This window comes from Monomorium pharaonis, chromosome 4 (genome assembly GCF_013373865.1).
Source record: "Monomorium pharaonis isolate MP-MQ-018 chromosome 4, ASM1337386v2, whole genome shotgun sequence".
NCBI classification, from domain to species: Eukaryota; Metazoa; Arthropoda; class Insecta; order Hymenoptera; family Formicidae; genus Monomorium; species Monomorium pharaonis.
This window is the reverse complement of record NC_050470.1, coordinates 10962298-10987965: the sequence shown is the minus strand read 5'-3', so window position 1 is coordinate 10987965 and position 25668 is coordinate 10962298. Positions and strand designations below refer to the sequence as shown.

Sequence of the window (25668 nt, the reverse complement as noted above, 5' to 3'; positions counted from 1 at the left end):
AACGCTTACGCCTCACATTTGTCTACTTTGATTCTTTTGTCTTTTTTCTTGTTCAAGTGATTCTTCAATAAATATTCGAAAGGGGTTTTGCCGGGCCTGCTCTTTGCAGACTCGGTTTTCCTCCTTGAGTTCGCCCTAAAGATAGCGTAATCATTCATTGTAAATCATATACTACCCTTCCAATAAACTATCCCGCCTATCGAGAAATCGAAAGACGGAAAGCGACGATTAATTATAATGTTCAGATATCTTATTATTATGAAAGTAAGATCATAAATTATTATTCTAAGATGCAAAAATTACATTTTAATCGTCCTATGAACATAAGAAATGAAAATTGTACTAGAATCATAAAATCCAATTAAAGTAAAAAAATTTTTAATATATGTGCACACATACACACACACTCATTCGTAGAATTTAAAAAATTTATATCTCGATTATTGGTAGACCTAACCTTGCAGTAGACCGCCAGCAGGAGCCGACGCTGCACCGATCCGAGACCTCCGAATCAACGTGGCGAGGATGGACGAGGCGCCGAAGCAAACGCCGACACCGACACCGACGCCGAGGACAACGCCGACGCCGAGTCCGACGCCCGACTCGAACATATTAACTCAACCAGCAAGCCAGGCACCGACGGACGAGCCGAGGAAGGATGACTCACGGTTCCGCCGACTCAGCCGGCAGCTCAGTTCGATGGAGGGGACGAGGGGAATCCCGACGTGCCCCCTGCATCGCGTTACGTCACACTGTGACTCACGAGAAATTAAACTCTGTGCGCGCAAAGACTAGAAACCGTGCAGTGTAATTTTAAGTTTAGATACGTAAGATTAATTATTAAGTATATATATACAGTGTGTGCGTGTTACTATGCGTAGATTAAGTTATATAAATATATTTTAGATAGTATTAAGCATACTCGCAGCGGCGAGACCGCGTAGCATTATTATTGCGTTAAATTCGCATTAGATTTATTAATAATAGTATATTCATTGATTGTGTTTGCAGCGGCAAGGACCGCATACTATATTTAACGTTAGCAGTAAAGTCACATTATATATTGTGATAGTATTTTCAGTATTCATTATATTTACTTTGTTATAGCGGCAAGACCGCATATATACAGTTTGTTTAACATTAAATTCACTTTCTTGTGATAATAAACATTAATCTTAGGTTTGTTCATAACGGCAAGACCGTACCCGTTCATATTATATGTTTTTAATCAGATTCTCTTAATATTTACTATTAGATATGCGTTAGCGGCAAGTCCGCATAAGTTTTGTAAAGATTATTATATTTATAAGAAGTTTGTTACTGCGACAGCGAAAACCGCGTCATATATATATATATTATAAAGATTTATATACCCGTGTTAACCAATGTTCATATTTTCGTATACGACAAGCGTCGTGATAGTAAGCGGCGCATTTCGAGCGCAACAGCGCATATATTATATTTGTTTGTTTATTGTGCATGCAAATAAACGCGTTAAAGCCCGATTAAAACACTCGATCCGTGATACGCTGAGCCGTGCGAGCATGCGTGAGAAAGAGAGAGTGAGCGGCGTGCGTGCATGCATAAATAATTATAAGTTCACATTTGCAATAAACGGCAATGCCGTGAATAAAGTTTTATTGAATTACATATTATATATTATTTGTCACGTTCACACATTGTGAGTGTGTGCGCGAATGTATTAATAAATCGAGTTGTGTGAAAACCCTGAAGCCTTAAATTATTCGTGCGACCCAAAATTCCCATCCTGGGCGAGCATCCGTTAGTGGCGGGAGATTGCGTCATCCGACGCGCACCGCATAGCGAGACGTCCCAGAGGATTCTATCAACGCGGGGGTCCCAGCCAAGTCTGAGCGGACGTAAACAACGAGGACTTCCGCATTCCAAAGCCGTGTAGGCGTATTACATCATCCGGCCGACAAGACGAGAGGGCCGTGACCACACCCTGGCGGCGGGGCTGTACACCGACCTGGCGACCGTGTAAAGTAAGGAATCTTCGGAAATATTAAGATTCTCTAAGAATTTATTAATTCTGTGAGCATGTTCGGTCACAACCTAACCTTGCAGCCGCCTGACTCCGTCGACGCTGCACCGGTCCGTGAAACCTGTCGGTAAAAATTCCCAGGATGGAGGAAACAGCGAGGACCGGGCCGAGCGCGCAGAAAGAGGCAAATCTACCAAGGCCAACGCCGATGCCGAGCCCGAAGCCCGACGCAGAAACGCCGACGAAACGCCCGACGCTGACGCCAGAGGCGACGCCCGATGACTCACCGACCCGAGACGACGATCCGGCGAACAACAACGAGGATGACAGCGACGGGGAAAGCGAGATACCTGCCGCGTCTCAGTTTGTGACAGTTTAAAACATTAAAACTATAAAAAGTGACCATATTAAATGGTTTATGCAACTATCGTGCAATTCGAGAAATATATATAATCTCATTATAATCATAAATAAATTATATTGTAGTAACTAAAGGTACGACCCGATCGCTAACGGATCGATCGTATATATAGCCGACCACAAGCCGACAAGGGCCCCTGGAAGATAGGCAACCCGTCCGACGCCTGTTTTGACAAATGGGGTTTAGGATGCCCAGTGACGAGACGGGACGCAGGAATAATAATGTACACGAGACGAATAAATCATCAAATAGCGATCGAGATTCCCAACTCGCTGTCGCTATACTTTAATATTAGATGGATACACATGGATATACCACGTTTTTATAACAATTTCGATTATCGAACAATCAGGGAGAATCGCGATCGTTTCTTGGGAAGTGTTACTACGACGCTACCATAAGCAATGCGGAACGATAAATATAAAAATCTGTCTATTTAGTTATAATCTCATTAAAATTAATAACTGTGTGTAGTACCATAACCGATCAGCCGGACACCTCCGACTCAGAACGAACCTCCCGAAAGAATAACTCCAATTTTGAACAATCCCTGTTTTCCACTGCTATCTTATAAGTCTGATAACACTGAATTTTGTACTACACCCCTCTTCGCCCCTTTGTGTAACCTTATAGTAACATTGTAAATTTATTTTATATGGTACATAAAAGTATAATTACCAAAGCAATAAATAAATCTTGAAACTGTAATTAATAATTACTTATCATCCCGAGAAGCATACATAACATCCTTAAACCGTATACAACTCGACGCGCAGAGTCAGGACAAACCATAAAATAATCCTTCAAAGTTATCGTTATCGTTGTGTGTGTTTGCAACTCGACTATATTTTTCCATTGAACCCTCTTTCATCAAGCCAGTAGATGTGTCTCTCTCATCTTCTCATTTTTTTTCTCTTAAATTCACTATCGATATTGTAGCATTTAAAATCTTAATTTTAAAAATTATTATTTTTAAAATTTTACATTCTACTTCTGGTGCGATAGTGGGTGAGCAAACGCTCATCTGTCGACTGCGAGGCTCCGCCACGCACAAATATCGCCACTTCCTTTCTAATTTTAAGAATTATTATTTTTAAGATTTCACATTCTACCTCTGGTGCGATAGTAAATAAGTAAACGTTCATTTACCAACTGCGAGACTCTGCTAAGCACGAATGTCGTTGTTCCATATTAACTTTAAGAAATTATTATTAAGAGCGCCTCACTATTGATCTTAACAACTACAAAAAAATTAATATTATTTAAAAAATTTAGAACTTCCTTTCTCTTACTTCTTTCCGTCTTTATCCCTCTTTACCTCCTTTACCTAAATAAATAAAAGAAATGAAGATAGTTGCAAACACCATTTAATTCAAATTTAATTTTTTAGCCAAAACTCATGATTATTCCCCTCTTTTCTTCATCAATGCAAATCAAATGGCTAAAACATCATTTAGATCGTTCAAGCCATTAACGCGAAGCATCGCCAAGTAAGAACTTAACTAGTTAAGTTCTGAAAATACTAAAATATTTTGCTTTCCTCAATAAAAAAAGCTAATGAAATTCCTCCCCCCTCCAGTAGGCGCGCAGCAATTTGCGTATTAAGATCCCTTACAGAAAAAAACGTTAAAGATTTTGATCGAGAAATCCAAGAGTTCCTCGATTCGGAAGTACCTCCTCCGCCAAACGAAGAGATTGAGGAATCTCATAACCCACCTCTTCCCACTAAACGGTTAAAACTTACTAATACACCCGAACTCACACCAATGGATATTTACAATTTTGAAGAGTTTATTTCCCAAATTTAGACGAAATTCCCGACATCGAGAATCCATCAGTATCCATAAATTGTTTTATATCCCCTACAGACGACCATCCCCAATCCCTAGACAACCCACCCCTAGTCAACAACATCGAACTTCAAACCTTAACATATCCCTTCAATCCTCAAATTTTCACCATACAGAAAATAGACGAATACATCGAAGAACAGCAGCTCAATAAAGAAGTGGCAAATATGTTAAGGAATGCGCCTCCAGCAGGAAAATTCCTGTCCAGGTAATTGTTATCCGTGGGCAACATCCGGTTCGCAACATTTCGGAGCAAGGCGCGGTGCGATCTCGCGAACGCGATTAGTAATAGATTATATCCAGTGTAAATCCGTAATCATCCGCGTAAACGTTCTCTTCTATAAGTGAAAATTAATGAAATTGTCTTGTACGTGTCCCAACAAAGGCCTACACAAGACAATGGTAATTTTATATTTATTCACCGCGGTGCTCGTCGCCAACCAGACAATAGAAAGGAATAGATATTTACAATTTTAAAGAGTTTTTTCCCAAATTTAGACAAAATTCCCGTAATCGAGAATCCATCAGTATCCATAAATTTTTTTATATCCCCTACAGACGATTATCCTCAACCCCTAGACAACCCACCCCAGTCAACCACATCGAACTCCAAACCTTAACATATCCCTTCAATCCTCAAATTTTCACCTTACAGAAAATAGACGAATACGTCGAAGAACAGCAGCTCAATAAAGAAGTGGCGAACATATTAAGGAATGCGCCTCCAGCAGGAAAATTCCTGTCCAGGTAATTGTTATCCGTGGGCAACATCCGGCCCGCAACGTTTCGAAGCGGGACGCGGCGCGGTCTCGCGAACGCGATTAGTAATAGATTATACCCACTAAACATGAAACCTTTAGAAAACGTTACGTTAAAAAAAAATACATCGCATTAAAAACGTTTTATAATGAATGTTTATGTTGCATAGACGTTTTGGTAAAACGTTTTATTTCTAACGTCTACGGAACGTCACAAGAACATTCCATTTCTGTAATTAAAACGAATATTTGAAAGGTTTCAATTGAAACGTTACACGACTTTCAAACAACATCCAGTTTGTAACGTTACATATTAACCGTTTTGCAACGTTTAAAGAACATTTAATTTGTAACGTGTCATTAGTAACATTTTAAAATGTAAGCTTAACGTTATATACGAAACGTTTCTTAAACATTAATTATATAATGGTACATGAATTTTCTCATGTAAAACGTTTATTTTGGGACATTAAAAAACGTTTTAATAACATTATATATGTGATGTTAGTGAAATGTTCATTGCACAACGTCGTACGAGTGTTGCGTGTAAAACGTTTTATTTGTAACGGAACAAAACGTTTTAACAACAATATATATGTGCGAACTAGACGCACACATGCGTGACGTCGTGCGCTCGGCCTAAACAATTGGAAGTTAATATAACTTTTTCGCGTGGTGTCCTTTTTGCTAAGGCCGGATTTACAATAACTGTAAGCCTTATGCCATAAGAAACTGATCAATTGTAATTGAAAGTAAAGGTTGGTTTATAATAGCCGTAACCGTTAACTTAGGCCGGTGCCGTAAAAGTTGAAAGATAGGAAACCCGTACTACCGTTTATAATAGTTGGCCGTAATCTGTTATTTTTGGCCGTAACCGAAAAGTTGACTCAACTTTATCTTTACCGGCCTACGGCCAGTGAAAGCAACGGAAAAGAATTGAAATCCATCAAGGGAGTCGAAAGCACATAACCTTTTGACATACAACATACGTGATATAGTGGTCTATTAAAAAAAAAAAGTAATAGTGATGAATGTACAAATAAATGACGCGGATTTAATTTTGTGGGTCGAACAATTTCGGCATTTATACGACAAGAAAGAAAAAGATTATAAGAACAAAAATGTCGTAGAAAACTCTTGGCAATTTATTGGTAACAAATTGAATGCATCAAGTGAGTATATTACAATGTATTTGATAAATATTAATTATTATAGAAATACTAACATGAAAGTTTTTCCTAAATTTCTGTTCGTTTTGTATACACAAATAAAAAGTTAGGTTATTTTGTTAGAGAAGATATAGAAAGTTTGAATTGTGATAAATGACTGGTTTTCAATCACATTTATAACATTTTCAATTAAAATTTAAAAAGATAAGTTAGAGAGTCCACATTTGTTATTGTTTTTTTTTTAATAATATACATTATACGAATTAATAACTGTCGTAGGCTCTCTAGCTACTTATCTTTTTAAATTTAAATTAATTGAGCCTTTTCAACATATTTTTTTGTCCTTTTCAATTAGTTGAAGTACGTTGAATATATATGTCTCATATAAAGTTACATAAATACAGATGTACATACTTGATGGAATGAGTATTAAATAATTATAATTGTTATTTAGGTTCTGAATGTAGAGATCGCTGGATTGCCTTGCGGAATCGATTTTCAAAAGAACGATGCAAATTAATACGATCAGGATCAGGAGCATCGGATCAGAAAGAATGGCCATTAATGAAAAATTTGGCATTTTTACACGAATGTGTAAAACGACGGAAGACATTTAGTAACGTCGAGTCACCATGCAAAGACACTGAAGATTCTTCATGTTCTATGCTATCAAATGATTCCTATGCCAAAGATTCTCAAAATTTGGCTCAAAAGCATAATGCTGCTGAAGAATTAGATTATGAAGATGTTCAGTACCTTGATGAAACACCAAATGAATATGTGGAATATCTGGACGAACAAACTGGTTTGCAATTTTATTTTAAAATTTTGTAATTTTCTTTACGTCTTTGGTTTTATAGATACTATTATAATAAACACTTTCGGTTGTAGCAATTATAAATGTTTTACGTTGCAATGTATAGTTTCGTAGAGTGATTTTATACTGATGATTGATTCTTCAAATTATACTAATTTACTCTCTTTAAATATTAAAATAATTTGTTTCAATTATAAACATAGTAATAATACATTAAAAATAGTACTAATTCAATTTTCAGGTACACATAAGGATTTTGACGACGTATCGATGGACGAGACTTCACAAGAAACCATAAACCGCACTTCAAGAGAAACTACTCAATCACCTGCAGCAAAACGCTCGCGCTCCAGATCTACTACTCCGAGTGACAAAGGTTCCTCAAATAAAGCATCTTTCCAAGCCAAAATGGATGAAGCCGTAGATATTTTTCAAAAATTTGTAACTGAAAGAAACACTTTGACTGCGGAAGATAATTCCTTGAAAAACTTTTGTAACTCAATATATGCTGACTTGAAAAATTTAGACAACAGACAATTGATACATTGCAAAATAGAAATCATGCAAGTAATTGCCAATTATTTAGAGTAATACATATATAATGTAATATAAAAATAAATCGTTTTATCCTAAACTTGTTTTGTACAATTTTTATTTGCTAATCTAAGTATAATTTTTATTCATTAGTTTCGTGCTCTCGTCTTTATCGATGTCACTCCGGTCTGGATCCTCTTGAAATATGTGCCCACTGCCAAGGAACTGCTCCTTCATGCGAAAGATAATGTGCCATTCTGTCACGTAGAGCAATCATTGATCTTGATGGATTATTCGCACCCATGCGTCCTATTCTTTGAAAACTATTATCAATTTGTTCTTTTCGAAATAAGCCTTCTGTAATATGACCATTTCCTTGAGCAGTGTCAGAAAAATTTGAAGGGCAATACACTAGCTGTTCGGCATCTTTTTCAGAAATGCGCAGAAAATTATGTAAACATATTGTGGCAGCGGTAATCCTTTCTATATTATCAACTTCGCCAATGATATTATTTCGCAAGATTCTCCACCTCGATGCTAAAATGCCAAATGAATTTTCTATTGTTCTCCTTGCTCTTGATAATCGGTAATTGAAGATTTGTTTTTCTTGATTTAAATTCTTTCCTGGATAAGGTCTTAGAATATATGGTTTTAGAGGAAAAGCCTCATCTCCAACAAAATAGTATGGAAAATCTATATCTGTGTTCGGTAATGGTGTGTTTGCTGGTAACTTTATCTTACCGGATTCCAATCCTCGGCCGAAGACTGACTCCAAGAATACTCCACCATCACTTTGCGAGCCATATGCTCCAATGTCTACAAGTGTGAATATGTAGTCAGCATCACAAACAGCCATGAGGACGATGCTGAATGTTTTTTTATAATTAAAAAAAGCAGTTCCTGATTTTTTGGGTGCCTGAATTGTTATATGTTTCCCATCGATTGCACCGCAACAGTTAGGGAGATTCCATTGTCTGTAAAATTCGTCCGCTTTCTTTTTCCATTCTTCGACTGTTGGTTGTTTGCAATATATGGAACTAAGAACATTCCATATTACTTCACAAGTTTCCTTGACTATTACAGATACAGTAGTTTTTCCAATCAAAAAGGACCATGCAACTACTTGCATACTGCAGCCTTGAGACAAATAGCTGCAATAATATAAATTATACATTATTCTTTACATCGAAACTAATATATATATAATTCTGTACAAGATATTATAAAAATTAGAAGATTTTATCACTTACAATAATGTAATAACTAGCCTATGTTCCGGACTTATAGGCTCACGTCTGCTCCACTTTATTAATTTGTGTCGTATAAGTCCTAACAATTTGTAGAAATTGGTCTGCGACATTCTTGTATATTTAATAAATTGTTCATTATCTACTGTCGCCATGTCTTTAAATAAATTATGAAAATGTCCTGTGTCCTTCCTTTTTTGATTAATTGGGCGTACACTCCAACGGCGTTTTCTCCTTATTTTTTTAACCAACGGTGCGTCTTCATATGCAGTGTATGCCAGCCCCAGAATTGATAAAAACATTCCACACACAATAATTTCAGATAAATCCATTGTTTTTATGTTCGACAAATCCATTATTTTAATTTAAATTTATTTATATAAAAAAATATAACTTTTACAGGGTTATGCGTTTTACGGTGTGACTGCGACCGTAACTATTATAAACGCCCCCGACTGAACTATTATAAACGCCCCTTTTACAGATTACGGTAACGGCCTCTACGGCACCGGCCTAAGTTAACGGTTACGGCTATTATAAACCAACCTTAAGAAGAAAAATCGAATATAATTGGTTAATTCCTTATGGCTTAAGGCTTACTACACTTATTGTAGATCCGGCCTAAGGCTTACTATACCTATTGTAGATCTAACCTAATACACGCAGTTCAAGCCAGTTCAAGCGATTCTTGTTGTGTACGTGCGGTGCTAGTCGAGTATCATATTATCAGCTAGTGAAAAAAAATGAATAATGCAACTAATGCCAGTGACCTGCAGAATTCACCAAACGTATCAATTAATTGATATTTTTATAGTCGTGTTTATGTAAGGGCACAACTTTCCAGCGACAAATAATAAAATTCATTCGACGTCGAAATCATCATTTCAATGTCGCTGATAACATGTCGGGCTTATATGAACACGGAAATAACACGTGTGTAACATGTATAAACACGTGTGATACACGATACACGATACACAATTTAACGAGCCGTTGTCAAGAAACGCTTCGCGACTTAACCTGTCTAATAACAGACGACTCGTCTCTCGGCGCGGGCGTAATATTATAATATATGGATAAAGTGTGTATTAAGAGTGTGTAAACAATAAACTTTTGTATAATTGTGCGTGTATAATTGTGTAGTAGAATAATGACTAAAATCAAGAAGTATTTTACAAGTAAAAGACATTTGCGGCGAATAGTAAAAAAAGACTTAATATAAATTTTACAAATTAATCGGGAAATAATGCAAACAAATAATCATATTAAAAAATTAATACAAAATAAAAATTCAGATAATGTTTCCGCCGATATTGTAACAGATAATAACGTTGATAATGCACATCATGTTTCTCAGGATAATTCTTTGACCAATAATTTATTTGAACCAATACAATATATTGATAATATTGATGAAGATGTGTATAAAGATAAATCGTCGTTGTTTGAAGAACGATGTGGCACATTTCCTGCAGTAGTAGATGATTTTATAAATGCGGTTCAACAATGGTTCTTGAAATATAGACACTTATTAAGTGTGCTATAAATGAATTATTAATTATACTAAGAATACCATTTCCACAATTTCCAAAGGATTCGCGAACGCTTCTGCAAACACCTACTTCATGTCCTTATGAAATTATAAGTATCTATCCTGGTTTTTACTGTCACCTGGGAATAGAAAATGGACTACGCAAAATACTTAACAGTAGTTTTATTATAGAAAAACTATTCCTGGATTGCACTAAAATAGTATTACTTATTTGCATAAATATTGATGGTTTGCCAATATCTAAAAGTTCAAGCAGTCAATTTTGGCCAATTCTTATTTATATAGATTTGCAAGCTATCAGTGAAAAATGGCAAAAGCCCTTTGCTGTTTCTCATGGTAAATCCTCAAATTTTCACCATACAGAAAATAGACGAATACATCGAAGAACAGCAGCTCAATAAAAAAGTGGCGAACATATTAAGGAATGCGCCTCCAGCAGGAAAATTCCTGTCTAGGTAATTGTTATCCGTGGGCAACATCCGGCCCGCAACGTTTCGGAGCGAGGCGCGGCGCGGTCTCGCGAACGCAATTAGTAATAGATTATATCCAGTGTAAATCCGTAATCATCCGCGTAAACGTTCTCTTCTATAAGTAAAAATTAATGAAATTGTCTTGTACGTGTCCCAACAAAGGCCTACACAAGACAATGGTAATTTTATATTTATTCACCGTGGTGCTCATCGCCAACCAAACAATAGAAAGGAATATTTACAATTTTCAAGAGTTTTTTCCCAAATTTAGATGAAATTCTTGACATCGAGAATCCATCAGTACCCATAAATTTTTTCATATCCCCTACAGACGACCATCCCCAACCCCTAGACAACCCACCCCCAGTCAACTACATCGAACTCCAAACCTTAACATATCCCTTCAATCCTCAAATTTTTATTTGAACGAGGTATCCAAAGACGTAACATTTTTCCGAGATGGAATTTATCAGCTGCCTGAAAGGTAGCTTAAAGTTATAGAAAGCAACGGCAAATACTTTGATTGAACAATTCAATTTACTTTTTTTTTTTAATAAACCTTGAATGTAACTGAAAAAATAAAATTATTCATTTATACACCTAATATTTATACACCTAATATTCATATTTTTAATTAACTTAGAAAGCTTTAGAAAAGTAAAAGAAGAGAAGTTAAGAAACGTAGACAAAGAAACAAAGAGCGCCCCTAATTCCAGCAATTTAGGTACGCCGGAAGTAAAAAGATCCGTCTTCCGGGACGTGACACGGGATTATATCTCGCGGAATCGCACCAAATAAAATTTTTTATTTTTGAAAGGTAATAAAATAAACTATTATTAAATAATCACTCTTTACAAGCAGAAAAATTAAATGTAAAAATGATGTAAAGTCAATGGTACAATGTTGTTTTTTTGCTAAATTGCGTTTACCCGTGCTAACAAAGTGTCACAAAATAACCACACAGGAAAAAAAACATCGTGTGCCACTGTCTTCTTTATTATATATTATATTTTTTTCACTGTTTTTCTTTTTCATTTCTTTCTACATAGATACAAATATAAGTATATTACATTGCCCTACTAAAGATGAGTTGAAACTTTTGGATCTAAGTTAATGATTTAAATGTAGTCGATGTAATAGAAAAAGAAGGCCTTAAATAAATACATTGCTGGTTATGTTGCCTATAGGTTTAGGAATCAGTTTCCGTTTTTAGGAACCCCAACAGAATTGTTGATTAATTCATATAACGATTGGATTAATCATATATCTAGAGGAAGATTAATCAGTCCTTGTACTGAATTATTTGAAACAGCAAAAATTATGGAGAACATTTTTCAAGATTATCATGGTTCAGTTATTTACAAAGGACCATGGATATTTAAAAATGTAGCTTTAAAAATTATAAATTTACAAGATAAAAATGATTTAATAATACCAAAAACTGTATTATTATGTTTAGTTCGTACCAGAACATATATCCGTGTTCGAGAGTTGAATAAAAAATTGAAAAATAACGCATATGAAAAAAAAAAACAAAAAAAGATGAGAAAAATAACAAATATAAAAAAATAATGACTTGGAAATGTAATTTGTTTGAAATAATACCATAAAATACATAGAAATATGTATAAAATTTATACAAAGATTTTGTATAACTTGTATAGTTTATATTATGTTAATTAGAATATTTATTCCTCTGAACATTGTACAATTTTTATTTTTTTATAAAATAAAATACTTTTAACTTTTTATTTTTATGTGTATTTTATTTCTGAATCTAAATATTTAAAATTTAATTCGTTTATATTTTGTTTGTTGTAACTATTATAATGTTGTGCTATTACAATGTATTTCTACTTAATTAAATTAAAATTAAAAATGTATCAAATGTTACTACAAAAAGTCGGAAATAAAATTAGATAATTTTATTTTTAAAAAATTACTTTTATTAGTTTATGATTATTTTTCATATTTTACATGTATATTTCAATCTACTTTTTATTATTAAATATCAAGATTAAGTATAAATTTAAAATTTTTGAACTAAATATAGTTAATAGTTTATAGAATTAATTTTTTTACATTAAAAATTGTATTAAAAAAAACTAACTTTGTCAAAAGTTATGTAAAATTGAATTAGAAAGTAATTTTAAAACGCATTATTTATATTAAATTAAAATATCTTAATTTTTTAAAAATTATCTTATAATAAAAATAACGAAACAATCACAATTTAAACACAAAAATAAGTTAAACCAATAATAATACGTATGCCAAATTCAAATTGCCGCGACAAGATGGCGGTATCTGAAGCACATTTCTTATTGGTTGTTAGACCCATATGCACAAGAACACACCTTGTATTCTTCCACCATGGTCGGTTATATTTTGAACGTTTCGGAGTACATTTACATCTTATTTTGTGTAATAAATATAAAAAATATCTGTTAATTTGACGACGTAAAATTCTTTTAAATAATTAATTCTTCTATTACAGACAACGTGCAGTTCCATCTTGCTACTATACTTATACGATAACGTTATCTATAATAGAAGAGTTAATTATCTAAAAAAATTCTACGTCGTCAAATTAACAGATATTCTTCACATTTATTACATAAAACAAAATATACTTTGTAAATGTACTCCAAAACGTTCAAAACATAACCAACTATCTGTTCTGCATTTACATGACCAAATTCTGTACGTAATCGTGCCAGTCAATCGCAGAGAGGCTGGTCACATGACTAGTTGTCGCCTCTTTCTCCTAGAGGCTCTCTAACGGGATTGCAACCTCATGATCATCATACCTCTCGTGAACACCAGTCACGAGAATACACTTCTCGTGATTGTCGGTCGCGGGACCGCATTTCTCATAATCGTCGGTCGCGAAAATGCAGCTCTCACGAACGACGGTCAAATTGTTTCCAATTACTCAAGATACACTGTAATAAATTCGTTAAAGTTTGTTAACACAAGCGGGCAAAATGTTCAAAATTGCCACTATTGTGGAAACGTAAAGTGTGATTTTCACATTCCTGTCTCTCACTTGAGTATGTCCCAAGCGACCTCTGTATATTAGGTGACGTATGCCTTCGACTGGGGAAATCGACGTCACGGACTTTGAATCTCGCAGAAACGTCGCTCAAATAAAATCTGCAAATATTGTGAACATCCCAATATTAGTGAATGTTGGAAAAGCCAATATAACAACTGACAATTTGTTATTAGATGTCGTTCCGCAATGATTATCGATAAGAAAAGTTTATAAAATGTCGATTTCTGCAAATTAGCATCATAAGAAAAATCTTAATTACGTTGATTAATTTTATAAATTATTTTATCAAAATAACGTTATTTATATTGTCCAATTTTATTGCATATACAGATTAATATTATATTAAAAGATTAATTATACTTTATTTTATTTTAAAAATAAAATTATTACAATCCTTTACTACTTGCTCGTTCAAAATTAACACTCTTTGTATATATCTTAGTTTATACGAAACAAGTTTCAAATAAAATAATGTTAATTAAAAAAAACAATAACATCGTTTGAAAGAATAATATAATTAAATTTAAAATTTGTTTCAAAAAATATTTGATTTAAAAAAACTTTTTGAAAGAATAACATAATTTAAATCAAAAAAATATTTAAATAAAAAAAAACATTTTGTTTAAATAAATATTATTTATATAAAAAAATTAAATTTTTCCAAAAACGTTATTTAAAAAAACAATAACTTTATTTAAAAGTCAAACAATCGTATTTGTTAGTTCAAACATTAGTTTGGTTAGACTATTCCAATAATTAAATTTATTTAACTTCAACAATATTTATTATATCCCAAGAAACATATTTCTTTCTATGTAGAAGTTAAATTCAACATTTATCAATAAAAAAATTCTAGTATTTCACAAAAAAAATTAATCACATACTATTCCGACAATTCTTATAAAAATTCTGATTCATTCGTTTTTTAACAAACGTACTAGTTGAATCTAGATTTATTAATACGACTAAATTTTTCAGTGCACACATGTATAATCCCGACTTTACAATACAAAGACATTGGGCTACACTTCAGTGCGACTTTTGCCGCAGTGTAAAATTATGGAATTAACCAATGGCGTTTAAACGCGCAGTTTCAAAAAAATGTCTTACGACAACGTAAAAAAAGCTACAAGAAGCCAAGTTTTTGTCGAGTCCCCGGGAAGATTTTGTTGTGTCTCGCGGGTAACACGTTAGTTTACAAAAACATTGCGCTACATTTGCAATGCGACTTTTGTTGCCTTACTAGCTTTTCGTACCTTCGTGTCTTTCAATAATAAAAATTTTATTAGACTAGTTAAGGCGCGACCTATATTATGGAACTTTAAAATTTTATAAAGACAAATGTTAACGTAAGAATATTTGGAGTGAAATAAGCAATGTATTTTCTGATTGCAAAATTAATAGATTGACAGACTGACAGATTTCTCCCATGAAAATTGTAAAACAAAACCTTCAAAAGCTTTGTCGTACTACAAAAATCTCGGAAACAAAAGTTACGGTGCAAATGTAAATCACTGTCTTTGTATTTTATCGCAACGTTTCAAACAGCCTATTTTTGTCGCATTACAAAAGTCATGCTACAAATGTGATATTTTATAATATTACTCGATTTGATTTTACAATAATGTTGTACAATTAGGTCTCGACGGAACCGTTACAAAGTTTAAACAGATACTAGCGCGAACGAAGGGCACAAAACAAAAACGTGCTATTATCTTGACGACGTGATGTATTTTAACGCTTCTCTCGCATTCCTCTCAAACAACCGATCTCTCCACCACGATCTAACCATCAGTGCTGTCGCACTGACCCACACTCGGCCGTCTCGAGTATTCGACCCGAATGTCAATCATTTCCACCGTTGTCATTCAGAAATATCATCGTTGTCTTCAATGCTGATCCATGGCTTCCTACAGTCTGCTGCCGATGATGTTTAAAAAAGCTTGTCATCGGAATTCCTCTCAATCGTCGTTAAATGAGACATACAATAAGTTCATTCTCTAATAACTCCATAATGTTAGGATCATCGTGGATATGTGCACCAAAAAATATACGAAAAGGCATTGCTTTAATACTTCAGTGGCTTTGTATTTAGACATAGTTGCGGAATGTCGAAGTACTTATACCATTCGTTATGCTTCAATTAGTGAGTAATGGTATCGATGTACGATTCTCCATCCAACAGTATTCTTTGAATTTTTGTGATGTAAAAGCCGAGCCTATATCTAACATCCGTCTGGAATTACCAAAAATAGATGACGATTTCTTTAAACGGTTAATCACTTCAGCTGCTTGTTGATCTCATATAACCATGTAAATTTAGAAAATGCGTCAATGATCACAAGAATGTGATTGTAGCTCTTCTTAGCAGGTGATAAAAAATCCAGATGGTCGATATAAAATGTATAGTGGCAGTTCCTTTCTCAATAAAATTTAAAAAGCATTCATGTTTTCCTTGCTTTTTTCTGCTAGAATACGTACAACACAACTCGCCACAATATTTTCGACCTTAGGACGTAAATTCGGAGTCCAGTAGTTAGCTCTCACTAATGTCTGCCTTATTGACTCCTTATTTATGAAGCTTCCTTGTTATTTGCATTTGCATGGCTTTAGGAATAATCATCCACATATCGTCGGATGATTGTCCTATTTCTTCGTAAAATTTCTCCACGAATTATATGGTTATCCTTCTTTCCTCGCTCAGTCGCCTCAAAAATCTTGACGAGCAACATCTTCCCGAGCGAGCTCCTTAAATGCGTTGCCAATCTATCCCTGCATTTGCTCACCACCAAGATAATAACAGATTTCAATTCAGGACGTCAACATGCGCCATGCTTCTATCAGGCCGATGCGCCACGACATATTGGAATTCTTCCAACAGCAGTTAGAAATGGGGCCGCCTGTACGCACAAGTCCCTCTTCGCCATTGTCAAAGCAAATCACTGATAATTACACTGACAGTTACAATTTTGAACGGTATGTCTAACAGATATACACGAAATCACCTAAGCGCCCTCACTATCGCAAGGTCCTTTAATTCATAGCACTTCTCTTCCACCGGTGTAATCTTAAAGCTTACATAATATACAGGATGAAACAATTAATCTTCGCTATTTCTTTGTAACAGTATCGCTTCGTAACCATACTTCTACGGGTATGTAGTTCGGTTTCTGCATTAGCTCGGAATAAATTTAACATCGGTCGCTCACTTAACGTAATTTTTAAGCGCTCAAACTAAAACTGTTCATCCGCTCTTAATAAATTCGACAAAGGACGATTCACAACGCTAAGACCTGCAATAAATTTGCGAATCATAGCAAAAATATCCGCTTGATCCGAGAGAAGCTTGTACCTGACGTACACTTCACGACTCACGGAAATACAAGACTGCCCTAGTCTTCAGTCAGACGAATTGTACCGTTCTCGACAGACTTAAAAATTCGAACCTTCTTTGCAAGAAGTTATATTTTCTCCAATTTATCGCAAATTCGGCTCGACTCGCAACATCCAAAACAATTTTTACATTGTTTAATTTATCATTTTCGTTATTCGAGAATACAATTAAATGATCTAAATATGTTAACACAATCTTTTTTTCGGTAAGTCGGAAAATCGCATTAATAAATATTTAAAAAACGGAAGGCGAGTTACAAGCCGAATGGCACTCATAAAAACTCGAACTGGCCATCAGGTACAAAAAATGTATATTTTATACTCGCTTCATCCATTCAAACGTGGAAAAACCCGTTCTTCAAATCTTATGTACTAAACATTTTGCTATCAATCTAACTAATCCTCGATCAAAAAGAGAAGATATCTATCTTTAACTATTTTTTTACTTAATAATCTATAATCTACGCACGGTCTACCAAAGCTATCCTTTTTTTTACCAGTATAACGGGACTGGCGAAATCGAAAGTGTAGGGTCGATATCCTATCTTTCCCATTCTTTGACTTGCGCATTCACGATATTTTTTCTGTTTGGGATAAACGTCTCACTTTTTAATATATCGGTTCGTCATCTTTTAAAATTATCATCATTTTAATATTAAATTCTCGTAACTTATTCAATTCATAATTTGCAAATAATTCTATCACCGCTCGCTTATAATTCGTATATGTGAGATATCTATTTCACTCGCACGCTGCACAGCATCAATCGCAAGAATCGTCCCTTGTCATTAGTCACCGACTCGCATATCTTTACCTTAAATTCTACGGAGTCTAGAAAATCAGTGTATCAATCAATACCGATCAATAAAAATAATATAATCGCGTCCAAAACAATATACATAAATATAGAAAAAGCATATTCGTTCATTAAAATTTTTGTTTTAAACTGTCCTAACGTTGTCGTACTATAATTTCCGACTCCGTAAAATTCTATTTTAGATGCTTATAATCTAGGCGATTCAATCAATATGTATTCACTCGGACGCATAATTGAAATGTCGCTACTCGTGTTCATCAGTACTACAAAAGTTTGATCACTTACTCTCTTTTGTATAGTTTTTGCAAGGTACACACAACAGATTATCTCTTTTGTATAGTTTTTGCGAGGTACACACGAAACAAACGGACCACAGTTTCTTTCGACTTAACATCCTTTTTCGGACGAAATATGTTCATAGTTACCACACTCGAAGCACTTGGTATCCATCTCCTTCATGGGACAGTTCGCACTAAAATGTTATCGCGCGCCGCAATTGAAACACTGCCGATCACGGATGTTCTTTCTTCCGTTTTCATCTGTTACATTTCCGTTGATCGTTCGCCTCTCATCGGTCCACCATTTCCTTCCGCCGGTTGTGTTCCAGTGCATCGCGATCCAGCAAGATTATTCTTTCGAACGCGTTTAGCAGCGCATCGGTCATCGCAAATTGCCGTATACCCTCAGAACTGTTGCCTGCCTAAGAACTGTTACAAAGTTCGAACAGATGATCAGCACGAACAAAGGACACAATATAAAAACGTGCTATTATCTCAATGGCGCGATATATCCTAACCTAACCTCCTCTAGCATTTCTCTCAAATAGCCGATCTTCTCACCACAATCTAACCGTCAGTACCGTCGCAAAATTTAAACCCATACAAATGTAACCCGATATCTCTGTGAAAAGTAGGTGTTATAATACGTTATAAATTTCTTTTTTTAAACAATTTTTAAGTACACATTCCTCAAATAATTTTTGCCTTTGATAATAAAAAAAGAAAAAGAAATAATTTTTCCCATTTTATTTTTTCTTATTATCTTAAACCAAATCTACTCATTTTTAGATAATCAAATAATGATATCTTTTTAAACAAACACCATTACATTTTTTTAATCCGCGTGTTAAATAATTATACAATTTTTGTGTAACAATACATTTTGCCGCTTGTACCTTAGATATGTATGGCAAAAAAAAGTAAAAAACATATTGAATTGTATAATCATTCAAAAAATCGTATTTCTAAAAGAGTGTATCAGAATTTCTTCAGATGTTATTAAAGCCAAAAATTCTTTAAAAAACAAATTTAATTAATCTGATTGATCTAACTAAACTTTCTCAGATAACAAATTTGACATCACTTTAACTTCTATTTTATTAATTAAACAAAGTTACTACAATTTTAACTATGGATTCAAACTATTCTCGTATGGAAACAAGAATCAGTTATGTACTTTACAATCATTTTTACCGTCCAATTTTTATAATATTTGACTATAATCACCGAAATTTTTTATCCGTTAACATGTTAAACTGTGATGTAATTTTTTATGATTCAACTCTTTCGTTTTTTTCATGTTTTAAAATTTTTAATTTATTCATTCGTAATGTTTTAATTTATTTTACATTTATGTAAAATTACTGCTAAGGAAGACTAAGTAAGTCAAAACATACAGATTATTATTAATTTGCATTATACTAATAAATTCCACTAAAAATTTTACACCTTAATTTGTTCGTTATTGACTTCTATTCCTTTTATTGCCTTTAAACTATACGAGCCATTTCTTTAAATCCTTTACAGAAGATTATACAGAGATAGCCAGGAGCGTTCCCTAAACTGATCATCAGAGATGCGATCTTGTGACTGACGAAAAGTGCAATCTCGGGACCGACGCAAGAAGTATTTCCACGACTGATGATGACGAAAAGTACGATTCCGCGACCGACATTTGCCTTTTTTGCCAATGTATATTCTGATCTAGATAATGATACGATTATAAATAAATAATGAATTACAACAATAATAGTCTTTTTTTTTTTCAAATGTTTCTTGCTCCTTATTTAATTTCGAAAGTTAATTTTAAAATTTAACTACTAATTTTTTAAATAAATTGTAACTACTAATTCTTAACTTAAATTTTTTTCCATAAGTTATAAATTTATTTATGTAAATAAAGTTCATATCAAAAAAATTTCTTGTCATAATTTACAAATAAGACATTAAATCTTACAATACAAATTGCAATTATTTTGTTTGTTACTTAAAGCTATCAAATTTGAGAAAACAATGACGCCGAATTCGCCGACATCGTCAGCGGCGCGGCGCTTCGTTATTCACCGATGACACCACTCGGTGTAAAGGCTAGTTACTATCAGGACCAAGAAATTCGACGACAGGGATTACCGACGAATGCACCAAAGGCAGAGTCAACGCCTGGACAAGGAGTGCGATTAAACGCAGGACCGGTTATACCGAAACGATATATGCAAGCGCATCAACTGATACCGTGACCGCGAGCGCGAAAAGTAGAGTTAGTAGACCGATAGAATGCCCGACTGCGGGATATCCGTGTTGCGATGTGCTATATTTACTACGATGTTTTAATTTATTTTTTAATGGATTATTTGCGGGACGTGCTTAAATAAATATGGCACCGATAATAGATAGCGAGACAATATGCGATATGCGTGAGAACTTTTTTTTGTTGTATTTTATTATTTTGTATTTTTTATGCATAATATTTTCAAGCCAGACGGCGATAGTTACTATGTACTTAATTTTAAGATATTTTCAAGCAAGCGTTACTGCAAAACTATTCTTTTTTTAATTTATTTTATTAATATTTTATTCTCTTTATTATTCAAGACATTTACGACAGTGTGCAATATGAGAAACGTATTACGAGAAAAATGTATAGAGATTGACGACAAGAGCATTGCTTATATTTAATTTATATTCATTCAATTACGATCAACACGGAACACATGTATTAATAAATAACCTCATATGTTTAACATATAATTTATCCTACCGAGTTAGATTATCAAAATTCATTTATTTCTATTGTAAATTTTCAATATTTAATTTTGAAACATGATTATTCAATGTTACATATTTATAAAAGATGTCGAGAGAGATATTTGTTTCTTGTCGAAACAAAGAAAAAATCAACTGATTAATTCAAGAATAAATTTTTACAAGCATATTAAGTGTGATAGCGCACATCAATCTACATCAATTACACGTCCAGAACAGATATTAAATAATGAAAGAGAAATCAAAAAATCAACTTGTGTATCTTCGGAAAACGTTGTTCTTAATTCTCCATCGAATATAGAAGAGAATTGTTGTCGAGAAATTGAAGTTGAACAGCTAGAAGTTGAACAGAATTCTATTTCTGCAAATTCAAGTTTTTCAAAAAATGAAAATTACATTAGTTATAATGATAAAGATAGTAATTCGCAAAATTTAAGTAGTAAATTACGATCATGGATTATTGAAGAACATATACCTCATAAATCTTGTAATGCCTTATTAAAAATACTTCGCGATTGTGGTCATAATTCGCTGCCTAAAGAAAGAATAGATATAAGAACAAAATGCGAACACGTTCGCGCGCATTTCAGCACACGGATAGACCGGTCAGATCGCTTCAAAGAAAAGCCGATACTTTGAAGAAAACCGCGGTAATTATTACGGGGGGTTCAATGGGGCCGTCAGCGACACCGCGGCGACTTCGGTCACTCGGCGGCACGATTGATCAAGTCGAACCGTCTCGCGGCAACATTGATGTCGGCGTCGCGGTCTTGACGGCGCGACGCTTCGCTTTGGCGGAATCTCGGAAGCGCGGTACCAGACGTCGCGACATGGTCGGCGGATTGTTTGATCCGAATCCAATCAATAGAAATTTTGGAAATTTAAGGATGGTTGGATATAAAAGAGGCCTCGTCCTGTAGACGAGGAAGCAGTCGAAGTTAGAGCGTTGCCGAAGCTAGAACGTTGTCGAGTCAAGTGATCGCGCATTAATCGAACAAGTTTCGCGAATTCGTGTGCTGAAGCGACTCACGGTAGACGTATCCCCAGACGTTGTCGCCGCGCGTGACGTGTTCGCCGAATACCGATTCCGGATGTACGCACCCCAGGCGTCACCCATACATGGCTTTATCAATAATACGATAGTCCAGTTATTACAAATCTGTCTGTTCAGCAAAGAACCGGACAATAAATTCAAATATTTGAAACATTGAGTCGACCAGATATCTGCTTAGACCAATGCTGGATCAGAGAGCAACGTACTGCCCGCTTAAGATATGTATGAATTACCAATGTTCTGTCCCCCTCTCCCCCTTTATTTGCATAAAATAAATAATGCCTTCACTTTTATTTAAATTACTTTATGTCCCAATAAATTTGGAATTTAATAAAAGAACTTAATTAAAGCATTAAAGCTCTAATTTTATATATACCTTATTTGATTCGCCATTACTCAAATTATCTAGCTGTCATGCAGCCAAAATATATTCGGCCAGGATTAACGAAAAATAAGTTCAATCTGGCCGAAAAAAAAAATTGTTAAAATTTGTCTCACTTACATGTAATAATTCGTAATTAAAAAAAGAAATTTAATGGAGGAGAGGAAAGAGAAGGGAGAAAGAATGTGAGGGGTAAAAGAAGGAAAAGAAGCTGGATGAAGAGGAGGTAAGAATCGCTTTTTGGAACATGGCAGGATGCTGCGCATTTGTGCAACCGACACCACTAGGTTAAGGCTGTATATATTGTAAATACTCCCGTAGGTGAAGTCATGCGCCTAGAATAAGATCATATCTAGATTATACGTAGGCTAAGGATACCCATAGATTACGGTTCAAATGTGAAAAGAAGGCTCTAATAAAGAGTTGTTAAATTCATATCGGCGTGCGCAAGTTAGCTTCCCCCCTTTTCCCAAATCCTGGCACCCGGCGAGCCTGTCCGAGGCGTTTGGAAAAGGCGAACCGTTACACAGCTATTATTAAAATATCGTTTGTCCGAAACGCTTAAACCGCTGAGGTAAATGTCGCAAACATTCAAAAGAAATGGATCCACAAAGACTTGTTCACTTTGGTCGCCCTGAGAACCAACGCGACCCAAACGCTATTCTACCACAACTAAACCAACTCCCTCCTCAGAGAGGTATAAGACAGCAAGCTGCAGCTAAACCAGTTGTAGTACTTGCTCAATAATAACAATTTGCGTTATTTACAATGAGTATGGATAAACCCTTAGGCTTGAGACTATCTCAAAACTCCGCGTGTTGCTTGAGATAGTCGAAACTATGTGATAAAGTGCATAAAATGTGCTTATTTTTATGTTGGTTGAATTCCGCGTGCGGAAAAGTGATTAAGAAAGTGAAGGGAGCTCTGATCTCTTCAAATTAATCGAATAATTAAAGAATAAAGTTGTGGCCGCGTGCACGAGAAAGGAATTGTGCACGTAATGGCGGACGTCGCGTGTGATCTTATATCCTTTCAAAGAGAATATAAGCAACACTGCAGCCTCTTCGTTTTTGAAAGCACCTTGAATTTGACTTAAACAATTCAGTGAATTGTTCTATATGCATATATATATGACTATAAATATTTAGTAAAATATTATTAAAATGACTCTAAAAACTACCATGTGAAAGCTTAGCACAAAGTGATAATGGGAGCTGAGTGTAATAACATTAACTGGGATTAGAATAGTACTAATAGTTTACATTATGTGCCGACTATTACTGATAAAAACAATATCTAGTTTAATGAAATTATTAATTGAGTGCTGTCTTGAGTGATTTGGTGGTTATTAAATGTCTCCTGTGGGTCTGGAAGTGCTGGAAAATCCCCCGATAAGTTATATTGCTCTGATTCGCGGGACTGATGGATCTAGGAGTATTCAAGGACGATACGTGCGCCTCCACTTGTGCCCACCTGCGCCTCCACCCGTGTCTCTAACTGCATAAGATGGTGTATGGCGGTCACTCTTGGTGAGTGCAGTGTCTACTAACAACAGTGGAAAAAGAGGTTATGATAACTTGGTATCTGATGCAGATTGATAAATCTGTTACCTAAACAATCACAATACAATTATTGATAATGTAAAAATCGTGATTAATCCATGCAAATTGATATATATGAGACGGTATAAAGTGTTGTGCACAATGCTATGCACAACAAAATACTCTGTACTAAGTTTTGTATAGGACGCTTTAATTAAACTGCTAATTCGTTTAGATGTAAAGAAATTTAATGTTGATGCACTACTAGATGCAATAACATTAAAACAATTAATTTAATGGATTACTTTGGCTGAAAACCAAGTTTGATGATAAATAATCTAACCACAAATATGTTAAATTCTTGAATCTGAGTGCGGGCTTATAACTGTGTGCTCGTTGCTTACTCTCACTCTTTGTGATTGAGCTACTCGGATGTAATTGAGATGATAAGTCAAAATAAGTGACAAGATTAATTATTGTAATTTTACTCCCATATTTCCACGATGCGCAACTTATTTATATCTACCATCCACAAGTGAGAATATCGAGGTAAATGATCAACAACCTGATAGACCCCTTATTTTCGAAGATAATGAAGGCGGTGAAAACAATGACGTGGCAAAGGAGGACTCTGATATAATTATTGTGAATGACTCCGATAATAATGATGCACATTCCTACGAAGAAATACTAGAGACCGATGACTCCGAGCAGCAAAACGCAGACCGATTTAAAATAACAGAAACTCGAGATAATTTATTGGACCGCATAGATAATCATGTAATCTTTATCCATGTTAATGGAACCCCCTTTGATCACGGTGCTATCGTATATAATAAACAAGATTTGTTACCAGAGTATCAACACCTGACCTACGAAAGAGCTAATGTAACAGAAATAAAGGACAAGTACGCTCTAATATCCCTTCCAATAAAATTCAACAATCGAACTCCAATAGAACCACAAACCTTAGATGCATGCTTACAATCTCTCGTAGATGTAGTTACTGAGTTACAACTTACATCTTTTAGTATCAGTAAGACCAATTCTTTTGACAACCTGCTATGGCAATACGTCATTAATCATATCCGAGAACACTTACAAGACAAACCTATTCATATCACCGTGTAAAAATTTAATCCAGCTCCCCAAACCACAAGAACGCAAAGCCCTTATACAAGGTCATGCTTCTGCCATTGGCGGTCACAAAGGAATAACCAAAATTTATAGTAGGATAAGAGCCAACTGTTCCACGGAACGAGAATGTAATTCGGAGGGGGTGTTCTCGACCGTGATCGGACGGTGGCTAGGGGCGTCGAACTTGAATCGCGTAGAATGGAGGGGGCAAGGGCCAGAGCGCGTTTGGGGGAAAAAAGGGCGTGTTAATTCAGGCACGACAATGACGAACAGTAAGTGAGTCATCTTCGTTCTGTGCGGACGGCAATAGAAGTACGGATTCTCGCGAGTGACCAAAGTGCACAATTAATATAATAAGAAAGACGCTTTACGCGTCTCATTTGCGGATGTTAAATCCTGCGTTAAGGGCGCCATCGTGTCTC

The 25668-nt window shown here is 34.8% G+C and overlaps 3 protein-coding genes and 1 long non-coding RNA gene across 5 annotated transcripts in view; 1 reads left to right on the top strand and 3 right to left on the bottom strand.

Moving 5' to 3' along the window:
* The window catches only part of LOC105838791 (ATP-dependent RNA helicase DHX33), a 124748-nt gene that overhangs the window by 75219 nt on the left and 23861 nt on the right, over positions 1-25668 (bottom strand). The window lies entirely within an intron of this gene.
* On the bottom strand, positions 1605-2183 carry LOC118645142. Its single transcript, XR_004962935.1, has 2 exons — positions 2082-2183; positions 1605-1990 (listed from the first exon to the last, which is right to left on the bottom strand). It is a non-coding gene; the product is annotated as an uncharacterized LOC118645142 (long non-coding RNA).
* On the top strand, positions 3164-7649 carry LOC105832408 (transcription factor Adf-1-like). The gene is made up of 3 exons (XM_036285628.1): positions 3164-6206; positions 6658-7008; positions 7262-7649. Exons 1-3 carry the CDS (start codon positions 6062-6064, stop codon positions 7609-7611), a joined length of 846 nt encoding a protein of 281 aa, XP_036141521.1. The 5' UTR covers positions 3164-6061; the 3' UTR covers positions 7612-7649.
* Positions 7656-11387, bottom strand: LOC118645129 (protein ALP1-like). 2 transcript variants are annotated; one of them, XM_036285620.1, is made up of 3 exons: positions 8805-11387; positions 8296-8705; positions 7656-8091 (listed from the first exon to the last, which is right to left on the bottom strand). In XM_036285620.1, exons 1-3 carry the CDS (start codon positions 9155-9157, stop codon positions 7733-7735), a joined length of 1122 nt encoding a protein of 373 aa, XP_036141513.1. In that variant the 5' UTR covers positions 9158-11387; the 3' UTR covers positions 7656-7732. The 2 variants fall into 2 exon arrangements, with proteins under 2 accessions (XP_036141513.1, XP_036141512.1); XM_036285619.1 differs by having other exon boundaries at positions 7656-8705; positions 8805-11154.